Below are 17,122 nucleotides of genomic sequence, written 5' to 3'. Positions count from 1 at the left end.
TTTCTCCTCTTCCTTCTCAGGGTGTATGTGTGTGTGGGGGGGGAGGGGGGGCACATCCGGGGCCCAGGGCTGGGTCCTAGGCAGGTTTGCCGGGCAGACAACTGAGTTTCACTTCCTGTCAACCCCAGAGCTGAGGCAAGACATCAGGGGGCATGGTGGGGGTTGGGGGGGGGGGTTGTGCTGGGTAGTCAACTGGGGCCACTTTAGGATTCCATTCATTGAGCAGCCTACTACTACTAGTTCTAGTTCTCAGGTAGTCAAGACCAATACATCCCTCTAGTTTTTAAAGGCTTCCTCCCACATTCTCACCTCTAATAATCATTAGTAACAAGGCTAAGAACAGGATGCTGATCCTGTGAGGCTGAAGCACAATTGTTGAAAGAGAGCAGGGGTTAAGGATGGCAGCGTTACAACACCTGCAATGTTGTGTACTGAATGCAAATCAATTTTTAAAGGAGTCTCTTTGAGACCTTCTGAGTTGGGCCTCTGGTGGAAGTCAGGAAGGTGGAACATAGACTAGAAGACAAGCTGAGACCTGAGAAAACTTCAAAAGTTTCATGTCAACCCTTTAGGAAGTTCCTAGTCCGTCATTGCTCTCACTTTTTTTTTTCCTTTTCTCACCTTTTTTGTTTTTTAAGTAGGCACACAGCCTACTGTTGGAGATCGTAATATTTGCCCCTCTCTACGGGTTCCAGAGGTACAGTTGGACATGAACCTAAACCAAAATGGGGGATTTGGAGGAAGGTAAAAGAGTCCATAAGGAAAGAGCAGCGTGGAGAGGGCAGAGCCAACACCTGAGGAGAGGAACCTGCAGTCGGTCCCTCCCAGGCTGCAGGGGAAACGAGTTTAGCAGGATTTAGCCCTCAAGGATCAACGGCTGCTGCAAAGAGCGGGGGAGGGAAAACATTTGGGTACATCTAAAGAGTAGGGAGGCAAGGGGCAGGGCAGGACTGCAAAGGGGTGACCGTACAAGCCCGGACCATTGGCGAGTTGCCCGGGGCTTTGGATCCTCAGTGCCCAGACCTACACGAGGTTAATTAGAATATTAACTGGCTCCGCCCAGAAGCCTTCACCCTGCCCTCCGACCCTGGGGCCCAGCCTAAGGAGGCTCCCGGGGTCGAAGGCCAGAGCAAACTTGGGCCATCGTCTTTTCGCCGCCCGAATCCTCCGGGCCGCCCCAGGGGCAGGGCCAGCCAGGGCTGCCCGCCCAACCCGGCCCGCCGCCTCCTCGGTCGTGGAATTCGCCGGCAGCCCTTAGGCTGCGGGGACAGGTGACCGGACAGCAGCACCCCCTGCCTTGCACGCCCCTTTCGCGGATCTGACCCGAGGGTTGAGCTGGGTAGCCGAGGGCAATCGACACGCGATTTCGACCTCTCCACCTTCTAAGAGAGGGTCAGTTGGGGGTCTTCCATTCGTCCCTGACAAGATTGGTGCGTTACCGGAGTTTGGCCGCCCCATGTCCCGAAGCCGCTCTGCGACCTGGGTGCAGGCTAGGGCCTGAATACTCTAACTCATTTATCAGCCCCACTTTCGGGGTGCAGGTGGGCCTTGCCCCCTTTTCCCTCGAAGGTCCTGGACGGAGAGGAGCCGTGCCCCAGAACTTCTCTCGGTGCCCAGAGGACTGTTTTACACGGAGCAGACGCCCAATATTGGATTCAGTGGCAGTACTAGAGTCTGCGGCTTTTATTTTATGAAAGTCTTTAGCTTCTACTCTCTTCCTCCTTCTCCGTCCACGAAACGGTGTACTCTCCCTTTAAGACTAAAATGGTGGCTGGCTACGATCAGGACTCCACTTCCGGTGGGGAGGGGGGCGGGACCCCAGCCCGCTCACGCCGGAAGTGGTTTGCGTTTTCAAGATGGCGACTCCCTATGTAACTGACGAGACCGGCGGTGAGTGCGGGAGGCGCGGAGCCGCTTCTCCCCGGGCTCTCGGGGCAGGGGTTCGGACTTGGAAAGGGGTCTGTGCCCCGCCCATCCCGGGGCCCCTCCTTTGCCCCGCCCTCCGGACCGCCTTCCCCATTCATTCTCTCCTATGGGGTGTCACCTGCGCCCCCTTCTGGTCTCGTGTTTGGGGGTCTCCGCTTCCGGTCACCCAAGCCCTGGGGTCCTCCAGTGCAGATTCCTGCTCCAGGACCCTCACAGGCCCTTACCTTTTCTTCAGCAGCTGGAGATCTCGTATCTCTTTTGGCTTCTCCAGGCTTGGGAGCTCTTACACTCTCAGTTCCCTCCAATTCCTGCTTTTCTGCTGTTCCCCTCCCCCATCTTTCAGCGGTACCTGCCTTCTGCCCTACCCCAGCCCCATTTTAATTCCTATTCTTGAAGCTGTATCTGTTGAAGACTTCCTCATTGCTTTTATGTAGACTTCCTGCATAATGCCTTTTCCATCCTCTCCCACATCTTCATTGTTGGGTTACTGAGGTTCAGAGGTGTGAATGGAACAGTAACCTAGTATAACTTTAAACTTGAGTTTTCTTTTTGATGGCACCACCTTTCTGTACTTCTCTGGTGGTGATGGTGATAAAAGTTGAGGGATCTGAGGTGGAAGAAGGCAAACAAGAGGTGTCTAATGGCCTCTCAAGTCCTCTGACAAGTTCATAGAACCCACTATAAATTCTGCCTGGAGAAGAATTTCCAGCCTGGCTGATTGAGATGAAGTGTCCACTGTGTATGGAGGTTTATGTGTTGAAAACTGAGAGTCAATATTTTCATTTTGGTTTTGTCCCATCCTTATTTCCTCATCTGTAGAAAAATGGGCATAGTGATATCTACCTAGTGACCATTAAATAAGATAGTGTATGTGCAAGCAATTTATAAAATGCTGTGCAAGGCAAGGTGTTAATGTTTTTTGTAACCTTCACTGTGTATGTGTAGTCTTCTGTAGAAGTGACACTGTGTATACTGTGGTTGGTACATACAGTCTGTTTTAAAAATGTGCCCTTTATTTGTTGCTTTGCTGCTTTCCATGTTCCTTACATCTCAGTCCACCTCTCCTATGGTATCCTATGGCAAGCCAGGTCTCTCTGCTACTTCTCCTCAGCCTCACATTTCAAAGTGGTACACAGAACTTCTGTTCTCTATTCAGTAGGTCCTTCCTCTACCAGCTCCTTTAATATGTGCTTCGAAATTATTGCTCATCGTCCAGTACACTTTTCTTTCTTCTTAACGATTTTCTTTAAACACGTATCTTCTGTTCTCTGTGACTATGTAGAAGAGAAGGAATCACACTGCTTTTTTTTTTCTTTCCCCTACTACTTCCAGATCATTGGCCTACCACCGTCACTCTAATCTCTGTGAAGGTATTGCCATGCAGTTAGAGCATTGTCTCTAAAACTTCAGGGCCATCATTTATTGCCCACAAGGACCCAGACCTATTGCATCATACTTTTTTCTCCACTGTTTCTTGCTCTTATTCTCAGTGTCTCCAGCATCCTTGAAATACTGATCTTATAGTTCCTCAGCACAAGACAGTTGACTTTCCTTTGTATTTTTAAAGTAGCTACACATCAGATCACTACAACCTGGACCTATTACGCTACTTCCCCTTCAGGTGCTCTTTATCACTTTAGCCTCCTTACTAGTTACCTTTTTCACTCCTTCCCATCCACAGATTCCACTTTTTGCCCTTCTGAGGTTCTTAACTTTTCCCATTTCATTGAGTCTACCAGTACCTTCATGACTATCTTTGATGCTGCTCTGCTAGACCTTAGTGACCAGCCACTTTGATACTATCTTCATTGTTTGCTTCATTCATTTTGATCTTCTGTATTTGGCAAGCACTTCTGTTATCTTGAATCATACTCATCACCTATTTTTTTGGCTTCCGTGTCTAGACCACCCACAGCACATGGCTAGTGAAAAAGTGCAAAACCTGTACATTCAGTGTAATATAACTTAGTGTTAACTTCTGCCAAGATCATGGCTTCTCTCAAATTCTTTTTTCTTGGTTTGCTTACATTCTACCATGGCTTTTCCCCAACCTTTTCCAGCACTCTGTGACCTCCCTTTTAATTCCCCCCTCTTGTAGCAGATGTCTTCACTTTCTATTTCATGGAAAAGTCAAGGCCTAGCATTTGTTTCTTTCCTGTTCACAGCCCGATTTCTTGAATATTAGGTCTACCCATACTGTTTTCATTTTCTCACTCTTATTTGTCCTTTAGCTTTTTACAGTTTTGTTTCTAGCACCAACCTCTCTCCTTAGTTGCTATTTCCCTTTTCTAATAGATTGGTGGATAACTTTTATTCTTGAATATACTGTCACACCTTAAATTCAATCTGCCCAAAATCAATATCATTTTTTTCCTTATTTCGTTAATGGCATCCTCATCCTAGCCAACCCAAGATCAATTTTTTGTACCGTCTCTTTTTAATTTTAAATAGACTTTATTTTTTAGAACAATTTTAGATTTATAGAAAACTTGAGAAAATGATAGACAATTCCCATATATTCAGTTTCCCTTATTATTAACATCTTACATTAGTATGGTACCATTATTGCAGTTAATGAACCAATATTGATGCCATTATTATTGACTAAAGTCCATACATCATTCAGATTTCCTTATATTTTAAAGATTTCATTTTATTTAAAAATTATTTTTATTTATTTTTCAAAAAATTTTTAACGTTTCTTTATTATTGAGAGACAGAGACAGAGCATGAGCATGGGAGGGGCAGAGAGAGGAGGAGACACAGACTTTGAAGCACGCTCCAGGCTCTGAGCACAGAGCCTGACACGGGGCTTGAACTCACAAACGGGGAGATCATGACCTGAGCCAAAGCCGGACGCTCAACCGACTGAGCCACCCAGGCGCCCCTTTTATTTTTATTTTTCTTATTTTAAAAAAATGTTTATTTTGAGAGAGAGAGTACACCCGTGTGCACACTCAAGTGTGCACACATAGTGTGTGCAAGCAGGGGAGGGGCAGAGAGGGAGAGAGATGATCCCAAGCTGGCTTCACTCTGTCAGCGCAGAGTTCAACACAAGGCTCTATCCAACAAACCGTGAGATCTGACCTGAGCTGAAATCAAGAGTCAGACACCTAACCGACTTAGTCACCCAGGTGTCCCTATTTATTTTTAGAGCGTGAGCCGGGGAGAGGGGCAGAGGGAAAACGAGAGAATATGAAGCAGGCTCCATGCTCAGCACGGAGCCTGATGCGGGGTTCAATCTCAGGACAGTGAGATCATGACCTGAGCTGAAGTCAAGAGTCAGATGCTTAATCGACTGAGCTAGCCAAGTGCCCCAAGATTTTATTTTTAAGTAATTTCTACACCCAACATAGGTCTCAAACTTAACAGCTCTGAGATCAAGAGTTGCATGCTCTTCCCATTGAGCCAGCCAGGTGTCCCAGATTTCCTTAGTTTTTACCTAATTTTTTTTTTTTTTTTTCTGTTCCAAGATCCCATCCTGGGTACCCTATTACTTTTAGTTCTCATGTCTCCTTAAGCTCCCATTAGCTGTGATAGTTTCTCAGATTTTACTTGTTTTTGATGAGGAATTTTGAGGAGTGCTAATCAAGTATTTTATAGGATGCCTCTCTATTGGAATTTATCTGATGTTTTTCTCATGATTAGATTGGGGTTATGTGTTTTTTGGGGACAATCACAGAGGAAAAGTGACATTTTCATCATATCAAGGGTACAATATCATAATGTTTTTACTGTTGATATTGACCATGATTGTGGTCACCTGGCTGAAGTCGTATTTGTAAGCTTTCTCCAGTATAAAGTTATCCTTTTTTCCTTCTCTTTTTCATACTATAGTCTTTAGAAGAAAGTGTCTATTCACAGCCTATACTTACGTTTCCTTCCTTAAGGATGGAGTATTTACATATGTTATTTGGAATATTTCTGCAGATTTGTCTCTTCTCCATTTATTCAATCATTTACTTATATCAATATGGACTTTGGGTTATAATCTAATACTATTTATTTTATTGCTCTAAATGTTCCAGCTTTGGACATTGGGAGCTCTTTTAGTTGGCTCTGTGTCCCTTTGACCTACCCCCACCAGTGTAGGTTTTTGTTTTTGTTTTTGTTTTTAGCTCTTCTTTACTTTCTTGTGTCTAGAATATGCTCCAGGCTCATCTTTTATCTTTCCTATCCCAGTCCTAGAATCAGACATTTCTCCAAGGAGCCCTTGTTCCTGTTACTGAAGAATAGTCTCAAGAAACCAAGATGCGAGCACTAGATATTGTTATATTTGTGGTATCATCTTTTATTCCTCTCTTGTTCCCCATCCTCCACCACATACCAATTGTCAAAATATCATTCTATTCCTACTGCTATTATCCTTATCTCATCTTCAGTACTTGTTAGGTATATGGCCTTGGGGAATTTTTTTTTTTTTTATGTTTATTATTTTTGAGAGAGAGGGAGACACAGAATCCGAAGTGGGCTCCAGGCTCTGAGCTGTCAGTACAGAGCCTGATGTGGGGCTCGAATTCACGGACCACAAGATCATGACCTGAGCCGAAGTCGGACACTTAACCGACTGAGCCACCCAGGTGACCTGGCAATTTTTTTTGTAAAGAAGGTATTTTATTTATCTGTATATCTATTTGTTTTTGAGTTTATTTATTTTGAGAGAGAGAAAAAGAGAGAGGGGGTGGGGAGAGGCAGAGAGAGAGGGACTGAGGATTTGAAACAGACTCTGCGCTGAGAGCAGAGAGCCCAATGTGGAGCTCGAACTCACGAAGTGTGAGATCATGACCTGGGTGGAAGTCTGACACTTAACCAACGAGCCACTCAGGTACCCCAGGCCTTGGGAATTTTAAGACTTGGGAAACTAAGCCTTAGTTTTCTCATCAATGAATTCGGAGTAATGACTCCTACAACATAGGATTATTGAGAGAATTAAAATTTAAATGAAATAATGTATATGTTTGGCACATAGAAAGTACCTGGCAAATAGTTCTGTAATAATTACTGTTATATAAGGATTATTATATGGATTAGAAGAGATAAATGCAAAATATCAAGCATAGTACTTGGGTCATTCTGCATGCCTGATCAAATTCCATTTTCCTTTATCCTGCAAATATTGCTGTGACCTCCTAAATACTTGTCCTGTCTCCAGTCTCTGTTCCAGTTCATTTGGCACACTGTTGCCAGATTACTGTTCCTTAAGTATAGATTTACTTATGTAGTATTTGCTCAATATAATTCATCCACCCAGAGTCTACTGTTTACTTTGGCACATATCTTTCTGATCTTTATTTTTTCTGTACATTTTTAAAACGTTTTTGAATTTGATGGTATATACACCTACATTTTGCCTATTCATTTAACCTTATGACACAAATATTTTTTCTTGTTATTAAAAACTCTAAATATTTTTAAAAATATTGGCAGAGTTTTACTGTTTGGGCATGTACCCTCTCATGTTTCATCTGTCAGTGGACTTTTATTTTTTAATTTTTTTAAGTTTATTTATTTATTTTGAGAGAGTGGGGGAGGGGCAGAGAGAGACAGAGAAAGAGAGGGAGAGGGAGAAGGAGAATCCTAAGCAGGCTCTGTGCTGTCATCACAGAGCCTGATGCGGGACTTGAACTCCCAAACTGTGAGATCATGACCTCAGCCGAAGCCACGAGTCAGACACTCAACTGACTGAGCCACCCAGGTGCCTCTGTTACTGGGCTTTTAGATTGTTTCCAGAAGTTTTGTTACAAGAACTCCATGAACATTTTTGTGCATAAATTTTTGCCTGCATTTAGGTCATTTTCTTAGGATTGAATTCCCAGAAGTAGAATTACTGGGTTGGGGGGCGGTTCAAACATTTATTTATTTATTAATTCATGTTGATTGTAGCTAACTTGGAAAATGTTTTTGTAAGTAGTATAAAATAGAAGTCACATGCATGTTTGGAAATTCCAGAACCCAAAGATAACTACAGTTACACTTCTTTTTAGTTTTTCTGTCTGTGTACATATGTAGCATATCTGTATTTTACATAATTGGGATCATACCAAATGGCTGTTTCCCAAAATATGATTCTCAGAATGCTTAGTAGTCTTGTGAGATGTACTGCAAAATAAGTAAACACAAAATAACAAAATAAAAATAAGGTTCCTTTGGTCAAATAAATTTGGGAAATACTGTGGATCACATTCCCATTGTGGATACTCACACGAATAAGAACACATTAACTCCTCATTTAAGTCCTGCCAATAAGAACAAATTTTCTTTTTCTTTCTTTCTTTCCTTTCTTTCTTTCTTTCTTTTCTTTTCTTTCTTTCTTTCTTTCTTTCTTTCTTTCTTTCTTTCTTTCTTTCTTTCTTTCTTTCTTTTTCTTCCTTCCTTCCTTCCTTCCTTCCTTCCTTCCTTCCTTCCTCCTTCCCTCCCTCCCTTCCTCTTTCTTTTTCTTTTCTTTCTTTCTTTCTTTCTTTCTTTCTTTCTTTCTTTCTTTCTTTCTTTCTTTCTTTCTTTCTTTCTTTTTTCTTTCTCTTTTGCTCTTTCTTTTCTTTTCTTTTCTTTTCTTTCTTTTTCTTTTTTTCTTTCTTTCTTTCTAAGAGAGAGAGAGAGGGAGAGCACAAGCAGGGGATGAGGGACAGAGAGAGGAAGAAAATCCCAAGCAGGTTCTTTGCTGTCAGCACAGAGCCTGACAGCTCAATCCCATGAGCTGTGGGATCGTGACCTGAGCTGAGATCAAGAGTTGATGCTTAACCAACTGAGCCACCTGGGTGCCCCCCTTTTTTTCTATGTTTAACCCAGAATTGCCCACTTATTTAACAATTTTTTGGGGTAACTCTTGTTACTATCTTATGGAAGTGTTTTCCAGAAGTGTCTTGTATAACAAAAGCTTTGGGAAATGCTGGTAAAAGATAGGATTACCTTATGTTATCTTGCTATGTTAAGCCAAATTGCTTTCTAAAGACTTTTACGACCAATAATATATGACTATGCTGGTTTAACCACATCTTTGACTGCATTGCTATTATCATCTCCAAAAATTTTACTACTTTGACAGATGAAAATTATATTTTATATTTATATTTTCTTTATTAGTATGGTTCGCCTTTTTTGTATGTTTTGTTTGTTTATAACACAGTATGCAATAACAGCGTAAAATGCACAACCTTTGGAACAAACCTACAGCCTGGGTTTGAATTCTGCAGTTTGCTGACTTTGTAACTTTGGGCAGGCTATTAAATTTCTCATCATCTCTAAAACTAGAATAATCCAGGGGCACCTGGGTGGCTCAGTCAGTTAAGCATATGACTCTTGGTTTCAGCTCAGGTCATGATCTCACAGTTTGTGAGTTCAAGCCCCACACCGAGCTCTGTGATGACAGCATGGAACCTGCTTGGGATTCTCTCCCTTTCTCTCTCTCTTTCAGAATAAATAAATAAACTTTATTAAAACTAGAATAATCCTTCATGGAGTTATGAAAGTGAAATAAGTCATGTATATAAACACAGCCCTGTCCTGAGCATTAAGGAGGCACACAATGGTAGCTGCTACTCTCTTCTTGGAATTGACTGTGAAATTCACATATGTACCATTAGCTTAGATACTACTCTTTAATATGAGCACAAACCACTTTTCAGTATAGTATCACCACATACTAGGTCTCTGCTTATAACTCCTAGTGAAACTGGACTATGTAGTATAAGGTGGAATAGTATTGTGCATTTGTGGACTTGGACATATATTTAACTTCTTGAAGACTCTTGACCTCAGCTAGAGATGGTAATACCTACCCATTGTCTAGATTCAATAAGGTAATGTATGTAAAGTTCTTATTGCAATGTAGATACTTATTAATAAGTGCTCTTTCCTAACTGTTCTCAGCATACTGTGAGTTTTCCACTGCTATGATTTTATTTGTTGTTACTCTTAGAAGGCCCTTTCCCTTCCTTTCTCTGTCTGCAGAAATATCAGCCACTGATTTGTTACTGTTATTGTTACTACTTCTACCTAGTATTTAATGTCAAATCCCTAAGGTTTTCTTGATTTTCTGTTACCTTCCCCCATCAAACAGGATGTGGTTATTTATTCTCTTGAAATTTGTTACCAGTATGTATCAGTGTCTCTTAAGATACCTAAGACATTTATATTTTTGTTTTATTCTTTGTTTGCCTAACTTGCCTACCCTTCTCCTTACTTAGACTGTAAATTTCTTGAAAGTAGGGACCATTTTACTCAATCTTGATAATCCCTGTATCACTTAGTAGGGTACTTGTGTCCTAGGAGGCTTCCAGTGTTTATTACATTTCATTGCTTTGTACTTTTCTGAGGCTATATTCTTGGAGATAACTAGAAAATGCAAATCGCCAACATCAGTATCTTTTTCTTCTCAGTTCTCCTTTTCCTTAATCTCTGTGCACTATTCAATACTGTTTACCACCTGCCCTTAAAACTCTTTTGGTCTTCATGGCATAACACTCTCCTGGTTCTTTTCTAGAATTATTATTTTCTGTTGCTGCCGACACCTTTTCCTTGTTGAGGAAGATGATCATGACTGTTTTTCCAGGCTCATTCCTCCAAATTGGATCTTCTCTTTCTATATTTTCTCTAGGTGTTAGAAACCACATCTGGGCGTTATAATAATTGTTGGCCCTGAGATCACCACTAGGCTCAGCTCTGTCTTGTAGATCTCCTTTCTTATTTGAGCAGGTCCCAGGGATTCAACAGACCTTTAACAGTCACTTCCACATAACCCCTTAGAGTTCTCCCAGCAAGCCTTGCTTGCTGTCCTGTCTCTTCACTGTCTTCCTGCCACCCCTGAAAACAAGGCCCTTTACAGTTTAAGGCAACAGATTAAGGATTATCAAATAGCAAATGTGAGAAAGTAATTTTAGCAAGTTCTTATAGCAATCTCTAATCTGTAGTTTCTGACTTTCTCAAGGGGGTTACCTGAAAATCCTGATATTCTGCCCTTGTTTTTTATTTCTATGGGTAGGAATCTCCAAACCACTCCCTTCTTTCTGACTTTACCTTTGGATACCGTGAAGGCCAGAGAATGGAACCAAGAGAACATAAAATAGATGCTTCTTTGTGACAGTTGGCTGTTTGGATCGCAGGGCTTCCAGTTAGGATGGCCATTCAAGAAATTTCTGACCTGTTTTTCCTCATTTTCCATCTTTATTAATCTTAAGTCTTCAGCTATAATCTTTGTGCATTTTTCTTAAATATATGTTTCGAGCATTGTCCTTTTCTCCTTAATTTCACATAAGACACTGCCTGTCTAGAATTGAATTAGTTATTTTCACAAAGTTGTCATCTTCTCTGGACTTCGTGTGTGTTTTTTTTAAATTCCAGTATAATTAACATACAGTGTTATGTTAGTTTCAGGTGTTGGGCTTTCTTCATATCAGTGATTTTTATTCTCTAAATTTTGCACATTCAAGAGTGATACTGTAATTGTTTATTTGTGTTCTTATTTATTACCTTTCTTCCTCACTAGAATGTATGCTACAAAAAGGCAAGACCATTTTCTTTATTCATTGTTGTATCCCTAGCTCCTGTTACAGTGCCTGGCACAACACCCAAGTGGCTCAATAAACATTTAAAATCCATGTGTGAAGAAATATTATTACCATATGCCCTATTTACCCACAGGTATGTTGTGAAAATAAGAGCATACATGTGAAAAGCACCAGATCAAACCCACGGTGGCACTGTGTCAATTATTTCGTCTAATTCAAATCTTGGCAGTCAAATCTCAACAGGCTTCAAGTCTGTTGACTTGTTCTTCACAATGAATTTCTCTTTCATTTTCCTTTCAATACCCACAGAGACCATCTAAATCAGTTTTTCTCTATTTTAGCTATTTTCATTTTTTCTACCTTTAGTTTATATTACACATTTTGAGGTTAATCTGAAAGCATTGCTTTGAGCATATCGTCTGTACTCTGTTTTTGGCCTTCAGTGCTCTTCTACGGTCTGAAGCTTAAGTCCAAACTCCAGAGAAGATTGGTTACTTTTCATATTCTGACTAATTTACTTCTAGTCTCTTTGCCCATTACATGTGCTTTTTGCCCAAAATATTCTAGGTTCTTGTTCTCTAATATGATACTTAAATTTACTTACTTATTTAAAATATTTTTTAAAGATTTTACTTATTTATTTTTTAATATTTATCTTTAATATTTATTTTTTGAGAGAGAGAGAATACAAGTGGGGGGAGGGGCAGAGAGAGAGACAAAGAATCCCAAGTAGATTCCGCACTGTCAGTGCAAAGCCTGACAGGGGGCTCAAATCCATGAACAGTGATATCATGACCTGAGCTGAAACTAAGAATTGGATGCTCAACCAACTGAGCCATCCAGGTGCCCATAAAGATTTTATTTTATTTTTTTAAAGTTTATTTATTTTGAGAGAACATGGGGAAAGGGTAAAGAGGAAGGGAGGGAGAGAGAGAATCCCAAGCAGGCTCTGCACTGTCAGTATGGAGCCTGATGTGGGGCTCGAACCTTGAGATCATGACCGAGGTGAAGTCAGAGGCTCAACTGACTGAGCCACCCAGGGGTCCTGAAAAGTTATTTTTAAGTAATCTCTTAATCTCTACACCCAATGTGGGGCTTGAATTTACAACCCTGAGATCAAGAGTCACATGCTCTACCAACCAAGCCAGCCAGGAACCCCTATTTATTTATTAATTTGACTTAATTACAGTCTTCTATGCGCCAGGCCCTTTGCTTCAGAGATCAAAGACAAAGTCCCAGTGCTCAAGGAAGTACACAATTATGTTAAACATCAGAGCATGATAAAGGCCAAAACAGGTGTTGTATACAAAGGGCCTGGGGTGGGAAGGAGGAACTGAATTGGAGTTTATACTTGAACTTGACCTTTAAAGACCAACAGGAATTAACTAAGATAAGAATCAAGGAAAGCCTGTTCCAGGCCAAAGGAAGCAAAAGCAAAAAGGCATAGAAAATAGAGACACAGGTCTGGTGAGATTTGTGAGTATTTCAGTCAGCTGGAGCAGAGTGTGAGTGACTAGTAGCTGAGAGGCTTGGCCTTTTGTGTGTAGTCCCGTCCTCCATGTAAATACCCTGAGGACAATAGGAATCCAGAAAAAGTTTTTAGCAGGGTCCTGACTAGTCTCATTTGTCCCTTTGCGTATATTGTCCCATACTCCTGAAATACTTCCCTTTCTTTTCTTGTAACCACACTCCCCACCTCCACCTGTCTAAATCCTGCTTATCTTCCAAAGATTACAACAGATCTGTGTCTTCCACAAAATCTTTATAATAATTACCAGGTCAAAAGTATTTTCACTCTCATTGTGTACCCATTCTCCAACCCATTCAGGTTTGAAACCTAAAATTAGATCTTTTTTAAAGATTTTATTAAAAATTTTTCTTTTAATGTTTTAATTTTTGAGAGCAAGAGAAAGAGACAGAGTGTGAGCAGGGGAGGGGCAGAGAGAGAGGGAGACACAGAATCTAAAGCAGGTTCCAGGCTCTGAGCTGTCGGCGCAGGGCCCGATGCGGGGCCCGAACTCGTGAACCTTGAGATCATGACTTGAGCTGAAGTTGGACGCTTAACCGACTGAGCCACCCAGGTGCCCCTAAAGATTTTATTTTTAATGGGACGCCTGGGTGGCTCAGTTGGTTAAGTGTCCAGCTCTTGGTTTTGACTCAGATCATGATCTCATGGTTCTTGAGATTGAGCCCAACGTCAGGCTCAACGCTCAGTGTGGAGCCTGCTTGGGATTCTCTCTCTCTGTGCTCCTCCCTTGCTAGCTCATGCTCTCTCTCTCTCTCTCAAATAAACAGATATTTAAAAATATGCATAACATTTAATAATTGAAATCATAGTATATTTATATAATTTCATTATAGTTTACATTATGTCACATTACATGATTTAAAATTTTATTATCATTTTTAAGAATTATATCCTGTCTCTTTTTTTTTTTTTTTCAACGTTTTTTTATTTATTTTTGGGACAGAGAGAGACAGAGCATGAATGGGGGAGGGGCAGAGAGAGAGGGAGACACAGAATCAGAAACAGGCTCCAGGCTCTGAGCCATCAGCCCAGAGCCCGATGCGGGGCTCGAACTCACAGACCAGACCGCGAGATGGTGACCTGGCTGAAGTCGGACGCTTAACCGACTGCGCCACCCAGGCGCCCCATATCCTGTCTCTTTAAAGATTATTTATTTTTAAGTAATCTGTACACTAAACGTGGGGCTCTAACTCTTGACCCTGAGATCAAGGGTTGTACACTCTACTGAATGAGCCAGCCAGGCAACCCTGTTATCATTTGCAATGGATGTGTTATACACCATTCCTATATAACTGGACTTGAAGCTTGTTTTTAATTTTTAGCTCTTTTTAGATAATGCCATAATTTTCACTGTCAATTCCTTTTTTACCTTTTTGTTTTTTTTCCTGTTGGAGGTATTTCCTTATGCTAAATTCTCAAGGTTAGAATTACTAAAATAAAGTGTTGAATTATTTTTTTAAGAGTTTTTTTTTTTAGTGTTTATTTTTGAGAGAGAGAGTGTGCATGAGCGAGGGAGGGGCGGAAAGAGAGGGAGACAGAGGATGCCAAGCAGGCCCCATGCTGCTAGTATGGTCTAACGTGCAGCTCAAACCCATGAACCATGAGATCATGACCTGAGCCAAAGTTGGGCACTTAACAGACTGAGCCACCCAGGAGCCCCAAATTATTTTTTACTTTAACCCTTTACCCCTCCCCCATCAGCAAATTCCCAAATGTTGATTCTTTGATAATGGATTTGGCATAAGTCTCTTCCTTTCTCACTGTTTCAGCCAATTCTATCACATGCCAGGGTTACTGCACCCTTTTTCCCCCTGATTTTCCACGTCTCCAGTGTTTCCACTTTCTAATTCACCTTTTCATCCTGCCAGATTAATTGTCCTAAAACACTGCTTTGAATTCATTCATTAACAAGTATTTACTGAATGTGTGCCACCTGCCAGATATTAAACTCCTTAACTGGCGTTTCAGGGTCTGAACATTCTCCCCTCATTTACTTAAAAAAAATTTAAAAAAAAATTTTTTTTAACGCTTATTTATTTTTGAGACAGAGAGAGACAAAGCATGAACGGGGGAGGGTCAGAGAGAGGGAGACACAGAATCTGAAACAGGCTCCAGGTTCTGAGCTGTCAGCACAGAGCCCAACGCAGGACTCGAACTCACGGACCGCGAGATCATGACCTGAGCCCAAGTCAGCCGCTTAACCCAACTGAACCACCCAGGTGCCCCCCCCCCAATTTTTTTTTAATGTTTATTTATTTTTGAGAGAGAGAGGGAGAGAGAGAGAGAGAGCGCACATGCGAGCTGGGAATGGGCAGAGGGAGATGGAGATAAAGAATCCGAAGAAGTCTAGGCTCTGAGCTGTCAGCACGAGCCCGATGTGGGGCTCAAACTCACAACTGTGAGATCATGACCTGAACCAAACTCTGATGCTTAACTGGAGCCACCAGGTGCCCCTCCTCTCATTTACTTTATATCAGCCCTCTCACCCACCATCTCCTGATCATGCCATTTCCATTCCCATGTGTGACATTTTGTTTTAGAATGAGCTTCTATTTAGAATTCAATCTGCCTCCTTTTTCATTTCCTTTAGTTTGACTCTTTAAAGCCCAGGTTCGGTCTCAGTCTTCCCTGCATGAAACCTGAGTTTTTTGATTCTTCAATTTATACTCTTGTGTTTAAACTGTTGGATTTAAGCAAGCAGTATCCTCAAGTGGCTCTCGTTTTATTCACCAGATAAACTTCAAATTCCTTGACCTTTTGTTTAACGCTTTCCAAGATCTGGCCCCATTTTTTAGTACCTAACATGAGCTGTCTGACTTACCTAGACTCCTCTACTTTTTATTCTTTAAATACCCCAACCCCCTTCCCACATCCATGCTTTTTTTTGCTTTTTTGTTCTTTGTCCCATCTTTTCTACCTTTCAAATCTTAACCATTTTCTTTAACAGTTTTTTTGCTTTTAGTTTAATTTTATTAATGACATTTGCATTTTGAACAGAAAGCCAATTCAGAGGTCCCTAGTTAAACATCGACTTTTGATTTCTGCTCAGGTTATGATCTCAGTTTGTGAGATCTCACAGTTTGGGTTGGGCTCTGTGCTGACAGTGCAGAGCCTGCTTGGGATTCTCTCTCTGCCTCTCCCCCAGTCTCAATAAATAAGTAAACATTAAAAAAAAAAAAAAGCCAATTCATGGAACAATATATAATCTGTGTGGAAGGCCCCAGACTTAACTTTTTACTTTTATTTTACAAATCTTTCTTTCTTTTTATAAAAGTAATGCTTAAAAAAAAAAAAAGATAATACATGAGGCATCTGACTGTCTCAGTCGGTAGAGCATGCAATTTTTGCTCTCAGGGTTGTGAGTTCAAGCTTCATGTTGGATGTGGAGCCTACTTAAGAAAAAAAAAAAGTAACACAAGATATGTATGTATATATAAGATTTTTAAAAACAAATTATAAAAATAAAGATATCTGTAAGGGCAAAAAGTATATATCCTAATGGTTAATGGTTTCTATTACCTCTTCTTCCAGGTTATCCCTCTTAAAATAACCAGCATTAAAGGCTTGGTATCTTGGTATGTGTCCTTCCACACCTTTCTCTTTGCCCCTGTGCCCAGACTGTATGGACTACTAAGTGCTGCTCCTTTTGCCCCAACAAAATCGGGAGCATACCCTACACCAGCAGTTCTCAGAATGTCCAGGATCTCTGCGGGTTCCCTAAGACACTTTAAGGACGTCTGCAAGCATAACTGGTTTCATTATAGACTAAGGTGTTCATTGTCTTTTTTTGCTGGGTTGACATTTGCTCTGAGGGTGCAAAAGCCAAGGTGGGGAAAACCGCTGGCCCCTTAGCACTAATCAAGGTGGTTGCACCAAACGACCAGTCATTGTGTTCTTTGCCGCCACATGGTTGCAGTAAATAAGGCCAGTTTCACTTAAGAATATCCTTGATTATGCAATAAGATTTGCTAATTTTATTAAAACCTGGCCCTTGAATACACCTCTTTTTACTTATTTTTTTTTCCAGCTCTATTGAAATATAATTGACATATAACATTGTGTAGGTTTCAGGAGTGCAGTGTGATTTGATGCATGTATATATTGTGAAATGTTTACACAATAAAGTTAGTTAACACATCCTTCACGTAATCGCCATCCATCTTGT

The 17,122-nt window shown here is 41.0% G+C and overlaps 1 protein-coding gene across 1 annotated transcript in view; it reads left to right on the top strand.

Moving 5' to 3' along the window:
- The first annotated feature begins 989 nt into the window (after positions 1–989).
- PYM1 (PYM homolog 1, exon junction complex associated factor) overlaps positions 990–17,122 on the top strand; it is a 19,362-nt gene continuing 3,229 nt past the window's right edge. The window contains exon 1 of the mRNA XM_043564366.1: positions 990–1,890. Coding sequence (XP_043420301.1) covers positions 1,857–1,890 — 34 coding nt within the window. The 5' untranslated portion in view covers positions 990–1,856. The remainder of the gene's footprint in view (positions 1,891–17,122) is intronic.

This window comes from Prionailurus bengalensis, chromosome B4 (genome assembly GCF_016509475.1).
Source record: "Prionailurus bengalensis isolate Pbe53 chromosome B4, Fcat_Pben_1.1_paternal_pri, whole genome shotgun sequence".
Taxonomy (NCBI): Eukaryota; Metazoa; Chordata; class Mammalia; order Carnivora; family Felidae; genus Prionailurus; species Prionailurus bengalensis.
This window is presented reverse-complemented; position numbering and strand designations above follow the sequence as displayed.